Here is a 25,279-nt window from a genome sequence, read left to right as displayed (position 1 = left end):
ACGCCTAATTTGTAACCTGCGCCTGATTTTTTAATGTGTAGACAAGGTTTTTTCAGTTCTACAAAAATCTTCACTTGCTCCATTCTAAGTTAGTTTGGAGTACGTTTTCACTGTGGAAACTTTCAAATCAGGCGTCAGTGGCCGGACATGCCCCCTTTTGAAGAAAAAATTCTGTTCCAAAGTGAAACTGTTCTAACTGACTAGAACTGCAGAAAAGAAAAATGTGGAGAATTGCGATTTCTAAGATAGTCCGTTCTCCACCAGTTGCTCCTAAAAATCAGGCGCAAATCATGTGGAAACTTGGGGCCTATGTTTCCACTGGAGAGTGAATTCAATGTTTCCACTTGTGGGGAAGAACATAACTAGAGGCCACCAATATAAGATAGTCTTCGAGACATCTAATAGGGAATTCAGAAGAAACTTTACCGTGGCCATCAATATTTAATAGTCACCAATAAATCCAATAGGGAATTCAGAAGAAATGTCTTTATCCAAAGAGGGAGTGGTTGAAGCGAATTGTATAGATGCATTTAAAGGAGGCTAGACAAGCATATGAGAGAGAAGGGAATAGAAGGTTATGCTGATAGTTTTACATGAGGAAAGATGGGAGGAGGCTCGAGTGGAGCATAAAATTGGTTGGACCAAAGGGCCTGTTTCTGTGCCGTATATCCTATGTAATCCTATGTAAAACAAAAGTTCAAATCCAGCCCATATCAGTGAGATGAAAAATCTCCTCTGTCTGCTGCTTGCAAGGGTCCTATGTGAAATAAGTTTTGATAGGCTAAATCCAATTCAAAGCGAGACAGGGCTACAGTTCAAAACAGTCCCTAATTTGGATCTAATTGGCAATCTCAGTCACATAGGCCACAGAATAGCAAGCATGGGCTATTGAAATAAATGTCATACTGCTGATGCAATACAGGTTGCTTTACTGAGAATGGGGTTGAGACGTGTTATGGAGGCAGTGAAGACATTGCTTTACTCTGCATCTGGTTGTGCTATACCTGAGTTGGCAGTGGGTGCATAAACACCTTCATCTTGATGAGCACAGCATTATAAAAAGACAGACATAAATAAAATACTAATGCACTGAAATGAATTAACTTATAGGAGTCAACCATAAGTTAATCGATTTCAGTGCATATTTGGCTTCTTTTGTTCATATTTTTAAAAAAAATAACACTTCCATTGTCCATGTAAGTCCATCCTTCCCATATTATGAATGGCTGAAATGACAAATGTAAGTTTATTCACTTGAGTGTGTGAGATGTCAGAAGGAGTTGGGTTAAACTAAGACTGTGAGCAGGAGTTGGGTTAAGTTCCAGCTACTCAGGAGAGTTGGGTTAAAATGGGGCTACTAGCAGTGTTGGGCTAGGTTTGGCGTGCTCACTAAGTTGGGCTTAAGTTGGGGGTATGAGCAGAGTTGGGTTAAGGTGGGGCTACTAGAGATGGGTTAAAGTGGGGCTGTGAGCAGAGTTGGGGTAGGTTTGGGGTGCTCACAGAATGGGATTAAGTTAGGGCTACACGCAGAATTGTGTAATGTTAGAGTTGCCAATAAGAGTTGGATTAGGTTGGGGGTGGCAGTTGGATCTGGAGATGGGTTGATGCACATAAGAACATAAGAATTCGGAACAGGAGTAGGCCATCTAGCCCCTTGAGCCTGCTCCGCCATTCAATAAGATCATGGCTGATCTGGCCGTGGACTCAGCTCCACTTACCCGCCCTCTCCCCGTAACCCTTAATTCCCTTATTGGTTAAAAATCTATCTATCTTTGACTTGAAAACATTCAATGAGCCAGCCTCAACTGCTTCCTTGGGCAGAGAATTCCACAGATTCACAACCCTTCGGGAGAAGAAATTCCTTCTCAACTTGGTTTTAAATTGGCTCCCCCGTATTTTGAGGTTGTGCCCCCTAGTTCTAGTCTCCTCTGCCAGTGGAAACAACCTCTCTGCCTCTATCTTGTCTATCCCATTCATGATTTTAAATGTTTCTATAAGATCACCCCTCATCCTTCTGAACTCCAACGAGTAAAGACCCAGTCTACTCAATCTATCATCATAAGGTAACCCCCTCATCTCCGGAATCAGCCTAGCGAATCGTCTCTGTACCCCCTCCAAAGCCAGTATATCCTTCCTTAAGTAAGGTGACCAAAACTGCACGCAGTACTCCAGGTGCGGCCTTACCAATACCTTATACAGTTGCAGCAAGACCTCCCTGCTTTTGTACTCCATCCCTCTCGCAATGAAGGCCAACATTCCATTTGCCTTCCTGATTACCTGCTCCACCTGCAAACTAACCTTTTGGGATTCATGCACAAGGAATTTTAGTGCCCAAAAAAAAAAAAAGAAAAACACAAAAAAAAAAAGGGGGGAAAAAAAAAAAGGGCCTTGTAAATGTCTGGAGTGTCACCCAGGTCGGGTGGCACCGTTTAATGTTTTATGTTTTTGCAGGTGAACTCCAAAAAGAGCTTCATGCACAAGGACCCCCAGGTCCCTCTGCACCACAGCATGTTGTAATTTCTCCCCATTCAAATAATATTCCCTTTTACTGTTTTTTTTCCCCCAAGGTGGATGACCTCACACTTTCCGACATTGTATTCCATCTGCCAAACCTTAGCCCATTCGCTTAACCTATCCAAATCTCTTGCAGCCTCTCTGAGTCCTCTACACAACCCGCTTTCCCACTAATCTTAGTGTCATCTGCAAATTTTGTTGCACTACACTCTGTCCCCTCTTCTAGGTCATCTATGTATATTGTAAACAGTTGTGGTCCCAGCACTGATCCCTGTGGCACACCACTAACCACTGATTTCCAACCGGAAAAGGAACCATTTATCCCGACTCTCTGCTTTCTGTTCGCCAGCCAATTCTCTATCCATGCTAATACATTTCCTCTGACTCCGCGTACCTTTATCTTCTGCAGTAACCTTTTGTGTGGCACCTTATCGAATGCCTTTTGGAAATCTAAATACACCACATCCATCGGTACACCTCTATCCACCATGCTCGTTATATCCTCAAAGAATTCCAGTAAATTAGTTAAACATGATTTCCCTTTCATGAATCCATGCTGCGTCTGCTTGATTGCACTATTCCTATCTAGATGTCCCGCTATTTCTTCCTTAATGATAGTTTCAAGTATTTTCCCCACTACAGATGTTAAACTAACCGGCCTATAGTTACCTGCCTTTTGCCTGCCCCCTTTTTTAAACAGAGGCGTTACATTAGCTGCTTTCCAATCCGCTGGTACCTCCCCAGAGTCCAGAGAATTTTGGTAGATTATAACGAATGCATCTGCTATAACTTCCGCCATCTCTTTTAATACCCTGGGATGCATTTCATCAGGACTAGGGGACTTGTCTACCTTCAGTCCCATTAGTCTGTCCAGCACTACCCCCCTAGTGATAGTGATTGTCTCAAGGTCCTCCCTTCCCACATTCCTGTGGCCTGCAAATTTTGGCATGGTTTTTGTGTCTTCCACTGTAAAGACGGAAGCAAAATAATTGTTTAAGGTCTCAGCCATTTCCACATTTCCCATTATTAAATCTCCCTTTTCATCTTCTAAGAGACCAACATTTACTTTAGTCACTCTTTTCCGTTTTATATATCTGTAAAAGCTTTTACTATCTGTTTTTATGTTTTGCGCAAGTTTACCTTCGTAATCTATCTTCCCTTTCTATATTGCTTTTTTAGTCATTCTTTGCTGTTGCTTAAAATTTTCCCAATCCTCTAGCTTCCCACTAACCTTGGCCACCTTATATGCATTGGTCTTTGATTTGATACTTTCCTTTATTTCCTTGGTTATCCACGGCTGGTTATCCCTTCTCTTGCCGCCCTTCTTTTTCACTGGAATATATTTTTGTTGCGCATTATGAAAGAGCTCCTTAAAAGTCCTCCACTGTTCCTCAATTGTGCCACCGTTTAGTCCTTGTTTCCAGTCTACTTTAGCCAACTCTGCCCTCATCCCACTGTAGTCCCCTTTAAGCATAGTACGCTCGTTTCTGACACAACTTCCTCATCCTCAATCTGTATTACAAATTCAACCATATTGTGATCACTCATTCCGAGAGGATCTTTTACGAGGAGATCGTTTATTTTTCCTGTCTCATTACACAGGTCCAGATCTAAGATGGCTTGCTCCCTTTGTAGGTTCTGTTACATACTGTTCTAAGAAACAATCCCGTATGCATTCTATGAATTCCTCCTCCAGGCTACCCCGTGCGATTTGATTTGACCAATCGATATGTAGGTTAAAATCCCCCATCACTACTGCTATTCCTTTTTCACATGCCTCCATTATTCCCTTGATTATTGCCCGCCCCACCATGAAGTTATTATTTGAGGGCCTATAAACTACGCCCACCAGTGACTTTTTCCCCTTACTATCTCTAATCTCCACCCACAATGATTCAACATTTTGTTCATTGGAGCCAATATCATCCCTCACAACTGCCCTGATATCATCTTTTATTAACAGAGCTACCCGACCTCCTTTCCCTTCTTGCCTATCTTTCTGAATCGTCAGATACCCCTGTATGTTTAATTCCCAGTCTTGGCCACCTTGCAACCATGTTTCTGTAATGGCCACCAAATCATACCCATTTGTAATGATTTGTGCCGTCAACTCATTTACTTTATTTCGAATGCTGCGTGCATTTAGGTAGAGTGTTTTCATCCTAGTTTTTAAACCATGATTTTTAGTTTTAACCCCTCCTGCAGCCCTTTTATATTCAGTGGCCCTTTTTGTTTCTTGCCTTTGGTTTCTCTGCCCTCCACTTTTACTCATCTCTTTTCTGTCTTTTGTTTCCCTCTGTCTCCCTGTATTTGTTCCCATCCCCCTGCCATATTAGTTTAACTCATCACCAACAGCACTAGCAAACACTCCCCTTCGGATATTGGTTCCGGTCCTGCCCAAGTGCAGACCGTCCAGTTTGTACTGGTCCCACCTCCCCCAGAACCTGTTCCAATGCCCCACGAATTTGAATCCCTCCCTGCTGCAGCACTTCTCAAGCCACGTATTCATCTGTGCTATCCTGCGATTCCTACTCTGACGAGCACGTGGCACTGGTAGCAATCCCGAGATTACTACTTTTGAGGTCCTACTTTTAAAATTTAGCTCCTAGTTCCTTAAATTCGTCTCGTAGGACCTCATCCCTTTTTTTACCTATGTCGTTGGTACCAATGTGCACCATGACAACTGGCTGTTCTCCCTCCCTTTTTAGAATGTCCTGCACTCGCTTGGAGACATCCTTGACCCTTGCACCAGGGAGGCAACATACCATCCTGGAGTCTCGATTGCGGCCGCAGAAACGCCTATCTATTCCCCTTATGATTGAATCCCCTATCACTATCGCTCTCCCACTCTTTTTTATGTCCTCCTGTACAATAGAGCCAGCCACGGTGCCATGAACTTGGCTGCTGCTGCTCTCCCCTGATGAGTCATTTCCCTCAACAGCACTCAAAGCAGTGCATCTGTTTTGCAGGGGGATGACCAGATGGGACCCCAGCACTACCTTCTTTGTACTACTCTTCCTGTTGGTCTTCCATTCCCTATCTGGCTGTGGATCCTTCTCATGCGGTAAGACCAACTCACTACACGTGCCACTTGTGTCATTCTCAGCATCGTGGATGCTCCAGAGTGAATCCACCTTCAGCTCCAATTCCGCAACGCGGTCTGTCAGGGGACGGAAGCGGACACACTTCTCACACACGTAGTCGTCAGGGACACCGGAACTGTCCCCAAGTTCCCACATGGTACAGGAGGAGCATATCACGTGACCGATCTCTCCTGCCATACCTTAACCCCTAGATATCCTTAAATTGGTAATAACAATGTTACAGTTTACTTACTGATATAAAAATAAAAAGAAAAGCTACTCACCAATCACCAGCCAATCACTTACCCCATTGGCTGTGACGTCACCTTTTGAGTCCTTTCTACTACTTTTTTGCTTTCTCTCACGCTGTAGCTGCACAAGTACGCCTTTATAGGCCGCTCCGACGCTGCTCCCGCCTCTCGCCAACTGCCGCTGGCTCTTGAGCTCCCGCTGGGCCTTTATAGGCCGCTCCGACACTGCTCCCGCCTCTCACCAACTGCCGCTGGTACTCGAGCTCCCGCTGGGCCTTTATAGGCCGCTCCGACACTGCTCCCGCCTCTCACCAACTGCCGCTGGCTCTCGAGCTCCCGCTGGGCCTTTTATAGGCCGCTCTGACGCTGCTCCCGCCTCTCACCAACTGCCGCTGGCTCTCGAGCTCCCGCTGGGCCTTTATAGGCCGCTCTGACGCTGCTCCCGCCTCTCACCAACTGCCGCTGGCTCTCGAGCTCCCGCTGGGCCTTTATAGGCCGCTCTGACACTGCTCCCGCCTCTCACCAACTGCCGCTGGCTCTCGAGCTCCCGCTGGGCCTTTTATAGGCCGCTCTGACGCTGCTCCCGCCTCTCGCTCTCGAGCTCCCGCTGGGCCTTTTATAGGCCGCTCCGACGCTGCTCCCGCCTCTCACCAACTGCCGCTGGTTCTCGAGCTCCCGCTGGGCCTTTTATAGGCCGCACCGACGCTGCTCCCGCCTCTCACCAACTGCCGCACAGCACCAAGAACAAGCCAGCAGTCGTTAAAATTAGCCCTACTATTCCACTATAATTAATCACCTTATGCCATCAATCAGCTCCTTTTATTCAGCCGATACTCTAGCTCCATTTTTGACAGAACTTTCTTCCTTATGTTCTAGAACACGTTATCCCGAACTGAGAAGACAGACATTTCCCTAGTGAATACACCACAACAGCATGAGGTGATGTGCTCTCTGATTCCACTCCTCTCTTTCATGGAATTGAAAAAATTCCTACCCATTAGTGCTTTGGAGACATTTTTATTCTACTGATTGCAGTTACCTTCTCAACAATTTGGTCGTTAAAGCAGTACCAATTACCATCATCGACTGATTTGATTTCAGCATAATAGTGGCCACTCCCATATTCTCCACTGTGGTGCCATATTGCAAACAGCTCATACTTTCTCTCCTAAAAATAAGAGAAATGAAACAGCAAGATGTGATGTCTTTCTTCTTGTAACAAGAATGTTCTTATATAAAACTTATCTTTGCATTGACTGATTGTGTGCCTGTATTTGCACCCTCTACTAGTACTATGACAAACGGAGGTATTTTTTAATGTTATTGAGAGGACAAGACATTGGCAGCTCATTCCAATCATGCAAAGGACCCCCTCCCCACAATGCAGGGGCTGCCAATATCGGTTAGGTGGAGCGTCCCAGAGTTGTGAGTGATGGGAGAGTCACTTTAGACGGATACTCCAGTTTTCTGATGAAGGGTACACAACCGAAATATATCTTTTCTCTTAACAGATGCTGACTGACGTGATGTGTTTTTCCAGTATTTTCTGTTATCATTTCAGTATTTGCCATTTTTCGATTATATTTTATCCAAGTACAAAGCAATGCAATTGTCTTATCTTCAAAGTTACTTTCTTAAAATTGAAATAACACATTTTTTATGGTTTTAAAATCAGCAAAACTCTCCTCAACTGTGTTCAGACTCTCAGTCAGAGGTGCCAGGTTTCAGAAAGAAAGAACGATCGAACTCAGGATGTCCAAAGCGCTTTACAAGATATTTTGAAGTGTAATGACTGTTGTCTAATTTTGTTTGATAACACTCCTGTGATGTGCCTCGAGTGATGTTAATACTTTAAAGGCACTATATAAATGCAAGTTGTTGTTGTAAAGTAGGGAAACGCAGGCAGACACAGCAAGCTCGAACAAACAGCAACGATATAACTGACCAGATTATCTGGTGTTGGTTGAGGGATAAATGTGGCCCTAAATTAACCCAACTCTGATAGAGATCCTAACTTAACCCAACACTTCACTTCATATCTAAGTTTTTTACCCTATATGTTAATATTTACAATAAGTTAATACTTTTTAAATGTCAACATTAATAGTTCCTTTTCGAACCATATTTCTTCCTGGTGCCTCTTTGTACTGTTCTTAAATCTATCCTGGAGCTGAAGCTAGGTGCAAACGGAGGGTGGGGAGTGCCAGGGGTGCTTGGCTGCACGATGGTATCATACGCCTTTTGGGACATAAATGGAAATTTATCTGAAGGCAAGTGAGTTCCAGGATTGTTCCACAGGCTGCGTCAATACTGCCATTGCATGGGCAACCTGATCCTGTCTCCTATCAGCTACATGAGCCGATATCTGAGGGGAGAGCTGACTGAAAGATTCCCGTGAGCTCACTTCAAGAGTAAGGACAGCATCACGAGAGTGCCTCGTACCTCACCACTTGTGCTGGTTCTCAATCTGCCTGTCTAATGATGATCAGTGCGATGACAGACCTTGAAAGATGGCAGTGAGGTTGGCATGGTTTTCTTGAGGCCTGTTGGACAGTGGTCAATGCCTCCATGTGGCAGTCACTAACCATTCTGGAGGCCTCTCAGTTGGGGTGCATGGAGGCAGAAGTTCATGGAACTGTCACTCATTCCAAATAGTTTGGCACCATTTCAAATGTATCTCAGATACTGGCAGAATGAATGATACTGGCCTCACCATAATACCTCCCATGTGTTTAGGTCCTCTGAGATGATCCTTAAATCCCACACGTCGGTATGATACTCATCCACACTTTTAGAGCAGGGCACTGGGGATCTGAGGCTCCAAGTAGGGGTTGACTTCTGTGACTCCTCCCCTGCCCACTGTCAGACTCCACTGACACCTGGGACTCCTCCCTGCAACGTCTTGTTCTGCAGCTCACACAATGACAAACCATCATCGGAACCATATGGATTCTACACCGCCTCCCGCACCACATTCTCCCACCCCACCACACACCCGACGACTCCCCACCAGCCTGTGTGGATTTCTTTGGACTGGTGAGTGAGGGAGAAAGGGTTAAATACACCATGAATAATTAGGGGTTTAGACAGAGGTAGAAGGGAACCGGCCCGCTTTCAATTTCTTCTTCCTTTACCGTTTCTTCTGTGGAATTTTGCTGTGACTGATCTAAAGGGGAAAAATAAAAGAAACATATTAGAATTGTGGGCTTTTAACTGGAAGTCTCACAGCCGCATTTGCATGATGCCAGTCAGGTTTCTTGCAATAGCTGCTCTGGTCCACAGTCCACGCTAATAGAATGCTCCTGATGAGTCCAACAAACCTTGAGCTGCCACAGGCTTTCTCACTGCATCATGTCCAACAGTTCTGTCTGCCTCCCCAGGATCTTCCTCCTGAAATACAACTGCTTGAATTGAAGGCTGTCCTCTGCCTATATTTTGTGACTGATGATTATTGAAGGCATTATATTCCTGTAATGGAGGATGAAAGATCACAGGACATTAGTTGTTTGACAATTGGATAGAGTTTCTGATGAGCAGATCACCTGCCCTGACCCCTAACAGTGGGTCTCTTTTTCCCAGCACAATATCTGCCTACTTCGACTAAATTTCCCATTTGAGGTCCTACAACTGGCATAAGCACCCTAATGGCAGTTTCAGACAGACATCGTGGACAACTAAAAGTCACCTGAACCAATATGGTGTTTGCCGCACTTGTGGTCCAGATCAAGCGACACAGATTGCAACGTGATATTTGGAAGTCGAATGCCCATTTTACAAGGTGCAGATTGCATGGCCAGAATTTGAATTTCACCCTCAATTTTTCCAATCAGTGGCCATTGGTGGCTCCTTTTCCAACTCAACATGAGTTGAGGCAGGAGGTCAGCCATGGTCTTATTGAATAGCGGAGCAGGCGCGAAGGGCTGAATGGTCTAATCCTGCTCCTGTTTCTTCTGTTCTTCTGTTGTGAACTGAGCCACGGCCAATGCTTAACTGAGCCAAGGCTGACACCAAATTTAACACTCAAAGTTCCTAACACAGATGAGGCTGCACACAGGGAGGTTAAAGCAACAGTGACCTCAGTCGCTAATAAGACACTCCAGAGTGAGGAACAGGCCTTCGGGGCCGGCTTATATGCAGTGCTCCCAAGGGATGCTGGGATCCCTTGGGATTTCAGGGGATGAGCTCCCTGGTGGCGGAACATGGGAGTGCATGCTTTACAGATACACAACATCACTCCCCCCACAAAGTCAAAGTGAAAACTATTTACAAGGTGAGGCGGTCGGGAGCCTTTCTTTCTCTGGTGGACCGCCTCGGTACAAATGTCTGTTCTGGTGTGTTGGCTGTGCCCTCGCTGGGCTGGCGTGTTGTTGACCCTGCAGGGCTGCTAGGTGAGCCTGGCCTTGCTGGGCTGTTGGGTGTAATGGGTTAGAATTCCTGGTCTGGGGTGGTGTCGTTGATCCTTTGGGTGTGTGTTGTGGCTCGATAAAGGTGGTGTCTGCTGTGGGTTGTTCAGGGCAGTCTGTGAACCGCAGCCTCATTTGGTCCAGGTGCTTTCTGCAAATTTGGCCATCGTCTAGTTTGACTACAAACACCCTATTCCCTTCTTTAGCTATCACCGTGCCCGCGATCCACTTGGGACCATGTCCATAGTTTAGGACATACACAGGGTCATTCAGATCAATTTCCCACGACCATCGTTTACATTTTGTTGCTGCCGCCTGCTCTCTACCTGATCACGCAGGTTGGTGAACCAGCGAGAGTCTGGTTTTAAGTGTCCTTTTCATGAATAGCTCAGCCGGGGGCACACTTGTGAGCGAGTGGGGTCTCGTGTGGTAGCTGAGCAGTACTTGGGACAGGCGGGTTTGGAGTGAGCGTTTAAGGCCCTGTTTGATGGTTTGTACTGCCCGCTCTGCCTGCCCATTGGAGGCTGGTTTAAATGGGGCCCAGCTGACATGTTTGATCCCATTGCGGGTCATGAATTCTTTAAATTCGGCACTGGTGAAACATGGCCCGTTGTCACTGACCAGTATGTCAGGCAGGCCGTGGGTAGCAAACATGGCCCTCAGGCTTTCAATGGTGGCGGCGGCGGTGCTTCCCGACATTATTTCACATTCAATCCATTTTGAAAAAGCATCAACCACCACCAGGAACATTTTACCGAGAAACGGGCCCGCATAGTCAACATGGATCCTCGACCATGGTCTGGAGGGCCAGGACCACAAACTTAGTGGTGCCTCTCTGGGCACATTGCTCAACTGAGCACATACACTGCATTGCCGTACACTGGACTCCAAGTCAGAGTCGATACTGGGCCATCACACATGCGATCTGGCTATCGCTTTCATCATTACTATACCGGGGTGTGTGCTGTGGAGATCCAAGATGAACGTCTCCCTGCCCTTTTTTAGTAGCACTATGCAGTTACCCCACAACAGACAGACTGCCTGAATGGACAGCTCGATCTTTCGCCGCTGGAACGGTTTGATTGACTCTTGCGTTTCAACGGGGATGCTGGCCCAGCTCCCATGTAGTACACAGTTTTTTACTAGAGACAGCAGAGGATCTTGGCTGGTCCGAGTCCTAATCTGGCAGGCCGTGACAGGTGATTTATCATTTTCAAACACTTCCATGACAATCAATAAGTCTGCGGGCTGCGCCACCATCAACAAGTTTGCAGGCTGCGCCATTTCCACCCCCGTGGTGGGCAATGGTAGCCGACAGAGCATCCGCACAGTTCTCGGTGCCTGGCCTGTGGCGGATGGTATAGTTATACGCTGATAGCGCGAGTGCCCACTTTTGTATGCGGGCTGAGGCATTAGTATTTATCCCCTTGTTTTCAGCCAACAGGAATGTGAGGGGCCTGTGATCGGTTTCCAGCTCAAATTTGAGGCCAAACAGATACTGATGCATTTTCTTTACCCCGAACACACACGCTAATGCCTCTTTCTCAATCATGCTGTAGGCCCTCTTGGCCTTAGACAAGCTTCTGGAAGCACAGGCGACAGGTTGCAACTTCCCCGCAACGTTAGCTTGTAGTAATACACACCCGACTCCGTACGACGACGCGTCACTTGCTAGCACAAGTCTTTTACACGGGTTATACAATACAAGCAGCTTGTTGGAGCATAAAACGTTTCTGGCTTTCTCAAAAGCAATTACTTGTTTTTTTCCCCATACCCAGTTCTCACCTTTGTGCAATAACACATGTAGGGGCTCTAAAAGGGTACTTAACCTCGGTAAGAAGTTACCAAAATAGTTGAGGAGTCCCAGGATCGACCGCAGCTCCGCTCCGTGGCCTGGGCGCGTTCCTGATAGACGCCAAGCCAGAGGCTGTGGGCCAAATGCCGTCCGCTGCGATCTTTCTCCCCAAAAACTCTACTTCTCTTGCCACGAAGACGCATTTCAACCTCTTCAGCCGCAGCCCTACGCGATCCAGTCGCTGGAGGACCTCCTCCAGATCCAGTCGCTGGAGGACCTCCTCCAGGTTTTGTAGGTGCTCGGCGGTATCCCGACTCGTGACCAATATGTCGTCCTGCAAAACCACCGTGTATGGTACCGACTTGAGTAGGCTCTCCATGTTTCTCTGGAAGATCGCTGCAACTGACCGAATTCCAAATGGGCATCTGTTGTAGATGAACAGTCCCTTGTGCCTGTTGATACAGGTGAGGCCCTTCGAAGACTCCTCCAACTCCTGTGTCATGTAGGCCTAAGTCAGGTCGAGCTTGCTGAACGTCTTGCCTCCTGTCAGCGTCGCAAATAGGTCGTCTGCCTTAGGTAGCGGGTATTGGTCCTGTAGTGAGAAACGATTAATAGTTACTTTATAATCGCTGCAAATCCTAACCGTGCCATCACTTTTGAGTATCGGAACAATCGGGCTGGCCCACTTGCTGAATTCCACTGGGGAGATGATGCCCTCGCATTGCAGCCTGTCCAGCTCGATTTCCACTCTCTCCCTCATCATGTGAGGTACCGCTCGCGCCTTGTGGTGAATGGGTCGTGCCTCTGGGACCAAGTGGATCCACACCTTCGCCCCAGAAAAGTTTCCAATGCCTGGCTCAAAAAGGGAAGGAAATTTGTTCAGAACCTGGGTACATGAGGCCTCATCGACATGTGATAGCGCTCGGATGTCATCCCAGTTCCAGCGGATTTTGCCCAGCCAGCTCCTTCCAAGCAATGTGGGGCCATCGCCCAGGACAATCCAAAGTGGCAGTTTGTGCACCATGCCCTCATAGGTGACCTTGACCATGGCGCTGCCGAGGACAGTGATAAGCTCTTTGGTGTATGTTCTCAGTTTCGTGTGGATGGGGCTCAGGGCTGGTCTGAATGCCCTGTTGCATCACAGTCTCTCAAACATCGTTTTACTCATTGGCTATTCAATTGGGTAAGCTATTCAATTTTACGTTTAGCATTATAGGTGGACATTTCGTTGAAAATGTATGCACCCCGTGTACTTTAGCATCTGCCTCCACTCTGAGGCTTGAAATTGCTTTGATCCACCATGGACCGATCTTCCTCTGCCACGTGGTGGTTAGCAGGTTTTGCAGAGCTTGCAGCACGTTTGCAAGCTCGTTGGAGGTGCCCCATTGTTCCACAGCTCTTGCAAACATACCCTTTGAAGTGGCATGAATAGGCTGAATGGAAGCCTCCACAACGCCAACAAGGTGTGAATTGCCTTGCATTCATCCTTTGTTGGGGGATTCTGAGTCATCTGGGTCACCTGAGGCCTGCTTGCAGTTACAGACTCGTGGGTTCTGCCCTGTATATTTCTACTCGCAAACACAGTTCCAGTTAATGCATGAACATTGCTAGCACTTGTGTGCTGAGAGATTTGTTTGGTGTTATCACTGGTGGACATAAACACCTGTGCTATCGCAATGGCCTTACTGAGGGTCGGTGTCTCTACAGTCAAAAGTTTTCGTAGGATGGTCTCGTGGCCAATGCCTAGTACAAAAAAAGTCTCTGAGCATTTGCTCCAGCTAGCCATCAAATTCACATTGTCCTGCAAGTTGCCTTAGCTTGGCAACGTAGCTCGCCACTTCCTGACCTTCAGATCGCTGGCACGTGTAGAACCGATACCTCGCCATCAGCACACTCTCCTTCGGGTTAAGATGCTCCCGAACCAGTGTACACAGCTCCTCAAACGACTTATCTGTGGGTTTCACCGGAGCCAGAAGATTCTTCATGAGGCTGTAGGTCGGTGCCCCGCAGACTGTGAAGAGGACCGCTCTCCTTTTTGCAGGGCTTCCTTCTCCGTCCAGCTCGTTGGCTACAAAGTACTGGTCTAGCCGTTCGACATAGGCTTCCCAGTCCTCACCCTCCGAGAACTTCTCCAGGATGCCCACAGTTTGCTGCATCTTTGTGTTAGGAACACAATAACTGGCGATGAGAATACGAACCGAACACAGATGAGGCTGCACACAGGGAGGTTAAAGTAACAGTGACCTCAGTCTTTAATAAGACACTCCAGAGTGAGGAACAGGCCTTAGGGGCCGGCTTATATACAGTGCTCCCAAGGGATGCTGGGATCCCTTGGGACTTCAGGGGATGAGTTCCCTGGTGGCAGAACATGGGAGTGCATGCTTTACAGATACACAACACATAGCATTGAGGTTGCAATGACTAGCCAAGAGGTCTCAGACCATCCTGCTTCTTAATAATTTAGATGGAGCTATAATGTTAGCAATTGACATTTGAGGTTCAATCCAATATTTGTTGGTTGGTTTCAGTCAATCCAGCAAGAGGGGTGTTGGCTAAGGAAAGTAAACAAAAATCAACCAAAATTCCTATTCCTGATAGTTTTCAGCAACTGGTACTTGAAACCGCACGTGTGTGGACACTGTATGACAACATCAGGTGTGGGCAAGATCAGGATTGGACAATGTGATGTCCACCATGGTGCAACAGACTACCAGGGTTCACTATCTAGGCTCCGATTAGAAGAATAACCCCTCGTGTGAATTACTGTAATGGTTTCCAGCACAAGTCCACGCCTTTAGGAGAAAAGGGAAAAATACGAGGGGAAGCAAACCCAAACTAAGAATTTGACGTTATCCCAAAATAGGGATTTCCACAAGTCATATCAACTTTTTTAAAAAGATTAAAAAAATTAGTGTCCCCATATTAAAAGCTAATTTTCTGAAACTCTTTCTAATATGTATTCGGCTAGTGTGCTACTTGCCGCAAAGTTATGCATATTTGTTTTCAGGTCAGTGCGGCACATTAAGGTGACAGTTTCAACTTTGGTGCTCCGGTTACACACTAGGAGGATTTAGCAGGAAAGTGCACAGCCACAGCCCATCAGTAAACTGCACACCCACTCTTCTTAAATCTATTTTGGAGCTACAGCTCGGTGCAAACAGAGGGTGGGGGATGCCGTGATGGTATCCTTATTCTTGAAGAAAGCTCATGGGAACCTTTCAATCAGTTCTCCCCTCAGATACCGACTTATGGCAGGAGACACGACCAGGTTCCCCATTCAACTGCAGTAATGACACAGCCTGTGGTGCTTGGCTGCACAATGGTATCATGTCTTTAATGACACAAACGGAATGTTATCTGAGGACTTGTGGGTTCCAGAATTGTCCTACAAGTTCCGTCATTATTGTCGTTGCTTGGGCAACCTGGTGCTGTCTCCTGCCAGCTACATGAGCAGGTATCTGAGGGGAGCGCTGACTGAATGATTCCCTGAGTTCACCTCAAGAATAAGGACAGCATCATGACGGTGACTCGTACCTCACCAGTTGTGCTGGGTCCTCGATCTGCCTGTCTACTAATTAGTGCGATGACAGACCTTGAACGATGGCATGCTGAGGTACTTGGAATCAGGTTGGCATGGTTCTCTTGAGGCCTGTTGGACAGTGGTCAATGCCTCCATGTTACAGTCACTAACCATTCTGGAGCCCTCTCAGTTGGGGTGCATGGATGCAGAAGGTCATGGAACTGCCACTCATTCCAAGTAGTTTGGCACCGTTTCAAATGTATCTCAGATACACGGAGAATGGATGGTACCGACTTCACCATCAGACCTGCCACCTGTTTCAGGTGCTTAGAGAAGATCCTCAGAGTCCCCATCTAGGTATGATGTTCATCCAGTATCCGTCTTTTTGAACAGGATACCTGGGATCTGAGGCTCTCAAGTCGGTGTTGACTTCCATAGCACCTCCCCTGCCCACTGTCAGACTCTAGATAAGCAGAATATTTTTTTCAATTTGAGAAACCATTACATGTTGTTTTCAGAGAGAGTTAAGTGTCCTCCTATACAGCGAGTTAGCATGCAGATACAGCAAGCAATTAGGAAGGTAAATGGCATGCTGAACTTTGTTGCAAGGATGTTGGAATACAAGAATAAGGAAGTCTTGCGACAATTATACAGCGCTTTGGTGGGACCACACCTGGAATACTATGCAACATTTTGGACTCCTTATCTGAGGAAGGACACACTTGGTTTAGAGGCGGTGCAACGAAGGTTTACTATATTTGTCCCTGGGATGAGAGGATTGTCCTATATGGAGAGATTGAGAATATTGGGCCTGTACTCCCTGGAGTTTAGAAAAATGAGAGGTGATCTCATTGAAATATATAAGATTCTGAGAGGGATTGACAGGGTAGATGCTGAGAAGTTGTTTCCCCTGGCTGGAGAAGCTAGAACTAAGAGGCATAGGCCTAGAAATTCAGGTTGTTTGCACCTCCCATTAGCAACCCCCCTCTGTTGCATTGGCGATGACGACATCACCATTGTACGCAGCACCCCATTTTCACCCCGGAGGCAATATTCGCTCCCACCCCCTGCAGCATCGTCGGGCGTCAACAATGATAGCTGCAGGCGGTGTTGTCATATCGGCTGGCCGCTTGGTGAGCGCTATTTAAAGGCAGTGATGGTCAGGTCGGGCAAATGTAGTTTTTTTTTTGCTGTATTTCGAACCTGCGATTGCTTATCCCTGCCTTCTCAAGAGTCTTGGGGCAGAATTGGACGTAGAGTGGCTAAAGTAAATTTAGTCCTCTGGAGGATGAGACTTGGGAATTAATAATGGGGAACAGGGAAATGGCAGAGACACTGAACAAATACTTTGTATCGGTCTTCACGGTAGAAGACACTAAAAACATCCCAATAGTGGATAATCAAGGGGCTATAGGGAGGGAGGAACTTAATACAATCACTAAAGAAGTAGTACTCGGTAAAATAATGGGACTAAAGGCAGACAAGTCCCCTGGACCTGATGACTTACATCCTAGGGTCTTAAAATAAGTGCCTGCAGAGATAGTGGATGTATTGATTGTAATCTACCAAAGTCCCCTGGATTCTGGGAGATCCCAGTGGATTGGAAAACTGCAAATGTAATGCCCCTATTTAAAAAAGGAGGCAGACAGAAAGTAAGAAACTATAGACCAGTTAGCCTACATCTGTCGTTGGGAAAATGCTGAAGTCCATTATTAAGGAAGCAGTAGCAGGACATTTGGAAAAGCATAATTCAATCAAGCAAAGTCAGCATGGTTTTATGAAAGGGAAATAATGTTTGACAAATTTGCTGGAGTTCTTTGAGAATGTAATGAGCAGGGTGGATAAGGGGGGACCAGTGGATGTGGTGTATTTGGATTTCCAGAAGGCATTCGATATGGTGCCACATAAAAGATTAGTGCACAAGAAAAAAGTTCACGAGGTTGGGGGTAACATATTAGCATGGATAGAGGATTGGCTAACTAACAGAAGAGAGAGAGTTGGGATAAATGGGTCATTTTCCGGTTGGCAAACATTAATTATATGGGATGCCGCAGGGATCGGTGCAGGGGCCTCAACTATTTACAATCTATATTAATGACTTGGATGAAGGGACTGAGTGTAATGTAGTCAAGTTTGCTGATATTACAAAGATGGGTGGGAAAGCAAATTGTGAGGAGGACACAAAAAATCTGCAAAGGGATATAGACAGGCTAAATAATGTGGGGAACTTTGGCAGAAAAATTTTTAAAAAGTAAATTATAATTTAAAATGGAGAAAATTTGCAAAATGCTGCAGTACAGCAGGACTTGGAAGTCCTTGTGCATGAAACACAAAAGGTTAGTATGCAGGTACAGCAAGTAATCAGGAAGGCACATTGAATGTTGGCCTTTATTGCACGGGGGATAGAGTATAAAAGCAGAGAAGTCCTGTTACAACTGTACAGGGTATTGGTGAGGCCACACCTAGAGTACTGCATACAGTTTTGGTCTCTGTATTTAAGGAAGGATCATCATCATCATAGGCAGTCCCTCGGAATCGAGGAAGACTTGCTTCCACTCTTAACACGAATTCTTAGATGGCTGTACAGTCCAATACGAGACTTAGTTTGGAAGGATGTACTTGAATTGGAGGCCGTTCAGACAAGGTTCACAAGGTTGATTCTGGAATGAGGGGGTTGACTTATGAAGATAGGTTGGGCCTATACTCATTGGAGTTCAGAAGAACGATAGGTGAACTTATCGAAACATTTAAGATAATGAGGGGGCTCGTCAAGGTGGATGCAGAGAGGATATTTCCACTCATAGGGGAAGCTAAAACTAGGGGACATAGTATCAGAATAAGGAGTCGCCCATTTAAAACTGAGATGAGGAGGAATTTCTTCTCTGAGGGTTGTAAGTCTGTGGAATTCGCTGCCCAAGAAAGCTGTGGAGGCTGGGTCATTGAATATATTTAAGGCGGAGATAGACAGATTTTTGAGCGATAAGGGAATAAAGGGTTATGGGGAGAGAACAGGGAAGTGGGGCTGAGTCCATGATCCGATCTGCCATGATCTTATTAAATGGTGGAGCCAAATGGCCTACTCCTGCTCCTATTTCTTATGTTCTTATGTAGAGCAGGTGCCGTGGCCCAACAGAGACAGCGGGAAAACTCAGTCACCCCAGGGAAGCGAGGGACGGAGCCTGTACAGATGGCAGCGCTGCATGGAACATTGTACTGCACTCTGCCACCACCACCCCTCTCACTCCCTTTAGCACTCTAAGGGAAGTGACAGCCCTCGATTTAGCGCTCCACTACCGTCTTGGAGCAATAAAACGGAAGTTCCCATCTGCTGACAATCTTTTTCGCCTGGCGATAACTTTTGCGAGAGTGTAAAAGTATCACCCTAAATGGAGTGCTATGCAATTTCTAGCCCTAAGAATATAAGAATTAGGAACAGCAGGTGGTCATATGGCCCTCAAGCTTGATCTGCCAATTACTATGATCATAGATAATGTTCAAATTCAACTCCACTTTCCCGCCTGATCTCCATAGCCCTTGATCCCCCTCAAGTCCAAAAATCCATCTCAGCCTTGAATATACTCAATGACTGAGCACCACAGCCCGTTGGGGTAGAGAATTCCAAGGAGGTGAAATTGGGTTACGAGGGGTGGCAAGATTGCTGCATCTGGCGCAGAAGTCATGCCCCGTCCACGAAATTGCGGTTACCGTCCTTCACAGGAAGTGGTGCGCAATGTCCCGCGCTTCACTTCCCTTTGGGGAGGGTTTGGGGGCGTTACTTGTGCACGATGGCAGACCGGACCATGCGACAGCAAAGCCAACGGGGCCGACCCACGAGTCGGCTGAAGGACAAAAATGGTGGCGCACGGCGCAGCACACCACTCCGTAAACTTCCGCCCCACGATCGGAGGTCGGCCTGGTTTGCGACCCACCATTCTGGCACTGACATTGCCCGCGGCAGTCTTGCAGGTTTCTGGCCAATTTCCGCCGCGAGGTGGGAAAAGGGTCGACCCGGGGCTCTCCCAGCGGGATGTGGCGCTACCGTGTTCTTGCCTCTGCAGCCCGGTTCACGTCCCCTGACGCTGGTGCTGGTGCAGCTTCAGGGGCGTACCCCAATTTTAAAATTAAGCGCTACCACTTCCATTGTAGCACTAAACGGAGCAAGAGGGGCGGTAGTGGCAGGCGCTGAACAATATCCAGTGCAGCGCTGCTGGATTCACAGGCTCCTTCCCTCCCTTAAAGGGAAGGGCCAACGCTGAGGTCATTTGAAGGTATGGCTTTAACTGGCCGGCTACAGCACTGCGATCCATAACCCCAGCACTTTAACAGCAGGGGGAAATTTTAAAAGCAGCAGTTGGGTGAAAATAAAATTTTGGCCTACTTGGCTAGCAATGCCTTTAATTACCGGCTGAGCTCCCAATGCCTTCTGCAGCTGCTTTGTTGTTGACACCTGGCAATGTTGTAGGGGGCAAATGCAAATTTAAGATTTGGGGCGGTAATGGATGACGTCACAATCTCTGCGGCGCAGGAGATCAAGGCTTTAAGGTTTACCGCCAGGAAAGTTCATGGCGTCAGTACTTTCGCTGCGCCCAGTCGTTAGCACCCAGTTACCGTCTGCCAGAGGTGCAAAGGAAGCCAATTTCTCCCTCTTAGAGTTTCACAATGAGATTTTGGGGCATTCTGGGATGAAGAAAACGCTTCCCTAGCAACAAAACTGTAGATTTGAGAGCCCTGTGACTGATATGTTGACAAGTCTTCAGAAAGCTAACTGTCAGCCTATAGGAAACTCCACGTTCTCAGCTGTCACTTCAGGCTTTCTTTATGCACAATGAGATTTACCAGCGCCCATTGCTCCAAGATGCTTTGATATGTTCCACATTTCAAATCACAGCTACTGCTGCAAACTCTCCACATTCACACTCCAGATTCTAACCAAAAGATGATCCTAGAAATCGCACCCAATAGATGACCAACAATTCTGTTCACACTCTTTGGCTGTTGTTTTACCATAATATAAAAACAATTTCTCAACATAGTCTCAGACAAGTTACATAAGAACATAAGAAATAGGAGCAGGAATAGGCCATACGGCCCCTCGAGCCTGCTCCACCAATCAATACGATCATGGCTGATCCAATCATGGACTCAGGTCCACTTCCCTGCCCGCTCCCCATAACCCCTTATTCCCTTAACGGTTAAGAAACTGTCTATCTCTGTCTTAAATTTATTCAATGTCCCGGCTTCCACAGCTCTCTGAGGCAGAGAATTCCACAGATTTACAACCCTCAGAGAGATGAAATTCCTCCTCATCTCAGTTTTAAATGGGCGGTCCCCTTATTCTAAGATCATGCCATCTAGTTCTAGTCTCCCCCATCAGTGAAAACATCCTCTCTGCATCCATCTTGTCAAGCCCCCTCATAATCTTATACGTTTCGATAAGATCACCTCTCATTCTTCTGAATTCCAATGAGTGGAGGCCCAACCTACTCAACCTTTCCTCATAAGTCAACCCCATCTACGGAATCAACTTAGTGAACCTTCTCTGAACTGCCTCCAAAGCAAGAATATCCTTCCTTAAATATGGAAACCAAAACTGCACGCAATATTCCAGGTACCAATACCTTGTAGAACTGTAGCAAGACTTCCCTGCTTTTATACTGCATCCGCTTTGCAATAAAGACCAAGATTCCATTGGCCCTCCTGATCACTTGCTGTACCTGCATATTAACCTTTTGTGTTTCATGCACAAGTACCCCCAGGTCCCACTATACTGCAGCACTTTGCAATTTTTCTCTATTTAAATAATAACTTGCTCTTCGATTTTTTCTGCCAAAGTGCATAAACCTCACACTTTCCAACATTATACTCCATCTGCCAAATTTTGCCCACTCACTTAGCCAGTATGTCCTTTTGCAGGTTTTTTGTTTTCTCCTCACACATTGCTTTTTCTCCCATCTTTGTAGCATCAGCAAACTTGGCTACGTTACACTCAGTCCCTTCATCCAGGTCATTAATATAGATTGTAAGTTGTATTCTTTGAGTTAAGTGCATCTGATCATAACAGTTGCTCTGTATGTTTAATCGCTGTATACGCTATAACTGTTGCATGGATGCAAAGTGGTTTTACTTCACACTAGCACTGTGGTTATAATGTAAATGAAATCCGAATCCAGAATCAGGGTGGAGTGGGAGTCCTTGGAGCAGGAAGTCTCACTTCTCTTTGGATACAGTTCAGGCCTTGACACCAACACAACACTTGGGGAGTTCGAACGCACCCCTAATTAAATATCCAATAAGCTAACTAATCAATAATAGACCTCTAAAGTATTCACATTTGATGAAATAACTCAAAAATTATGCCCAAATAAGAGTACATGGCATAAGTAGAAAACCTAGTATCTCATAGGGCTAAATTCCCTTGGCATTCCACCAAACTCCTGCTACAACTCCAGCAGGAATCAGGTGGAATAGCTTGAAGCTTCCACCCGCCCCTTGCAATGCTTCTTAGACAGAGGGGACAGTGCCAGTGATGGGGACTCTGTACACTAGGAGTTCCTGCTTTTCCAGTCCCGCAGAGACACAGGAGGTTGGCATACTCAGCCAGATAAGTTATACCAGCTTCCAGAAGGGCACAAGTGAGTCCCATAGGGGAGTCGAGAGCAGGAAAGTGGGATGGATCCCTGAATATTCGGTTAAAGGATTTTTTTTTTAAATCAATACATCACCCCTCTTAAACAGGGATTTTTGGCAACATGGGGCAGGCAGTCACCAACGATGTGCTGCCAGTCCCGCTGACCTGCAAACTCGAGCAAGGTCAGTCGTTGGAAGGAAAATCGAAGTACCTGACGGGATTGCAGCACAAGGATTTTTAGGTCCATATCATTAATGTTATGATGAGTTACCATCATAATCACCATGTAATTAGCATCAACAGAGAAAGAAAGTGTACGTAAGGAAAGTTTCATTTTATCAGCCACATTTTTTATAATAATTTACAAAATGTTCTGTGAAGGTCAACAGCATAAAACAGACCATATCAAATAAGAACATAAGAAATAGGAGCAGGAGTTGGCCATACGGCCCCTCGAGCCTGCTCCATCATTCAATAAGATCATGGCTGATCATCAACTTCAACTCCACTGTCCTGCCCGATCTCCTATCCCTTGATTCCGCTAGACTCCAAAAATCTATCTAACTCAGCCTTGAATATATTCAGAGATTCATCATCCACAGCCGTCTGGGGCAGAGAATTCCAAAGATTCACAACCTTCTGAGTGAAGAAATTCCTCCTCATCTCGATCTTAAATGGCCAACCCCTTATCCGGAGACTGTGCCCCCTAGTTCGAGACATTCAGCCAAGGGAAACAACCTCTCAGCATCTACCCTGACAATCCCCTTCAGAATCTTATATGATCACCTCTCATTCTTCTAAACTCCGGAGAGTATAAGCCCATTCTATACAATCTCTCATCATCGGATCATCCACTCATTATACACGGGGCCTTATTTTCCTTTTCAGTGATTTCTTACCTTGTCCATTGTTGGTTTCAGACACCATTTACTGCAGTTGTCCTGTATAAAAAGAAAAAACTACAGTAAAACATAAAATTAATGAAATCAGATATATGGTATGCCATTTTGAAATTAGTGGTTTTGTGCAATCCATAATAAGGAACAATTGTAACATAACATGTTGCAAATTATGAAATGCTAAATCAATGCCCAATGGACTAGACCATAAATCTGCATCAACTTCACAATTAAGCTGCCAAATGCTGTGAAACACATACAGTTATTTAAAGTACTTGGTGTGGCAGTCCCATATAACTTACCAGCACCATAGACCTTAAGCACAGAACAAAATAGATAAGGCACAAAGCCTGACTTCTTGAAGCTACGTAAACCATTGGTGGCACAGGTCTGTTCTTCATCTGGTTTTTCACCTCTCCCAGGAGATCACGGGGTGCAGCATGTATATATTGTCTGGGACAGGCGGGATGGACCAGAGGGTCTTTACCTGTCGGTCATTGTTTGTATATTCGTACAAGGGCCATATATACTAGCCATGGTGAAGGTACCATGTGCCAACAACTAAACTAAAAGGCCAGTGAAAACGAATTAGTCTGTAAGCTATATCTTCTTGAGATGATACTGAATATCGTGTGTAATATATTTCACCCAAGAACAAGCTAAAATTCAAGATGTCGCATAAAGTAGCAAGGCATGGGAGAAAAACCTGCAACTGGCTGAGAGCTAAAGGTGTGGAAAAGTTAAAAGAATGCATTGAAAATTGGCTGTAAGCCAGTTACTGGCAGCCATTGTTAGGTGCCATTACAGGATGATGCTTTCAAGCTGCTTCTACTCCTGTATAAAAGTACATAATGACAATGGCAATTTTGTGCAACACACCCCAAATTAATCTCCAGCATTGGATACGCGACAGTACTACTCCCCATTAAAATATTAGCATTAATAATAATGGCAATTACCTTACCTGGGATTTGTTAAACTCCAAAGCCAGTGGAATAGTAATGCAATCATGACATTTCTGATAATACATCCAGTTGCCGACAACTTCAAATCGTTTTAGTTGGAATGTGAGAATTTGAGGCAAATGTTTAAAATAGTATCTCTGCAAAAAATAATGTTGAGTTAGTGCAACAAACGTTAAAAGGAGTCTAATGAAAGATCATTCATAATTCGGATGAAGATATGCAGAGATAAATGTAATACATTTAAAATATTACAACTACATGAACTTCCTGTTAAATTTTTGCATTATCAATTCCTATGTCCAAATTTATAATGAAAACTGCTCATGTAAACAGGTCATGCTGTAATTACACTGTTCCACCAGTAAAGGTGCTGTGCTGGCATCCAGCATTACGAAAGGATTCAAGGAGGTGATTTCACATTGAAACAAAATCAGACTTTGCATCCATTCAGCTGCCTCTGCTGCTTCCCTCCTTCCTTTAATGGCCAATGGCTTATGGAATTCTATAAACTACCTGGGCGACAGACGAGTAAACTTACTATTTTTGTTTTAGTCTTTGTCCTACAGTGATCACAGTAACATTTGTGGTCACTTTCCATAGTATCCTCCTTCAAAAACGCTTGAAGAGCTGTTTCCTTTAAAAACAAAGCAACAGGTTAAAATCAGAAAATGTTCCACAGCACATCTAAGGCCTTGCACTAGTAGATAGCTATTTACAATGGTTTCAATACATGTCAGAGTTGTTACCTCACAGCACACAACACATTATGGGAAGTTGCGCGAGTTCCTCGTGCTGCTTTGTCAAACCACCGTGGTGTAAATCTTAGAGAAGTTATGTAGTCGGAGCAGTTTAGGATCAGCTGGCTCTATACTGAAGGTTAGTGGTGTATTTATGCCACTGTGAATAGGATAGCAGTGAGAAAATCCTAGTCTAACGAGGATACATGGAAATTCCATCTGGCATTATTTCACATACTTTCTAAAAGATATCGGGCTAGATTTTACACTTTTGTGCATATCGCCCAAAAATGGGCATTATTTCTGGCGTGGGCAGTAAAAATGGGTTTTCAGATCGCCGACTTCTCGCCCATTCTCAAAGCACCTAGTCTCCATTTTTGAAATTGGGCGTTACTGTGAGCGATATGAAATGGGCGGTAGCGCTAAATCTCTCTAACCTTCTGCCGTAAAGTGTTGCCGTCCTTAGCAACGACATGGCAACGCT

The 25,279-nt window shown here is 45.6% G+C and overlaps 1 protein-coding gene across 6 annotated transcripts in view; it reads right to left on the bottom strand.

Moving 5' to 3' along the window:
* LOC139265868 (ubiquitin carboxyl-terminal hydrolase 47-like) overlaps positions 1-25,279 on the bottom strand; it is a 54,750-nt gene that overhangs the window by 8,306 nt on the left and 21,165 nt on the right. For 5 of the 6 annotated variants that reach the window (XM_070883389.1, XM_070883384.1, XM_070883385.1 and 2 more), the window contains 6 exons: positions 24,597-24,692; positions 24,058-24,195; positions 23,094-23,135; positions 9,169-9,316; positions 8,983-9,014; positions 6,888-7,016 (listed from right to left, as the gene is read on the bottom strand). In XM_070883389.1, coding sequence (XP_070739490.1) covers positions 6,888-7,016; positions 8,983-9,014; positions 9,169-9,316; positions 23,094-23,135; positions 24,058-24,195; positions 24,597-24,692 — 585 coding nt within the window. The remainder of the gene's footprint in view (positions 1-6,887; positions 7,017-8,982; positions 9,015-9,168; positions 9,317-23,093; positions 23,136-24,057; positions 24,196-24,596; positions 24,693-25,279) is intronic. The other variant, XM_070883388.1, reaches the window with a different exon arrangement.

The sequence above is a fragment of the Pristiophorus japonicus genome, chromosome 6 (genome assembly GCF_044704955.1).
Source record: "Pristiophorus japonicus isolate sPriJap1 chromosome 6, sPriJap1.hap1, whole genome shotgun sequence".
NCBI lineage: Eukaryota > Metazoa > Chordata > Chondrichthyes > Pristiophoridae > Pristiophorus > Pristiophorus japonicus.
The sequence above is the reverse complement of the archived record's forward strand: the minus strand, read 5'-3'. Positions and strand labels throughout refer to the sequence as shown.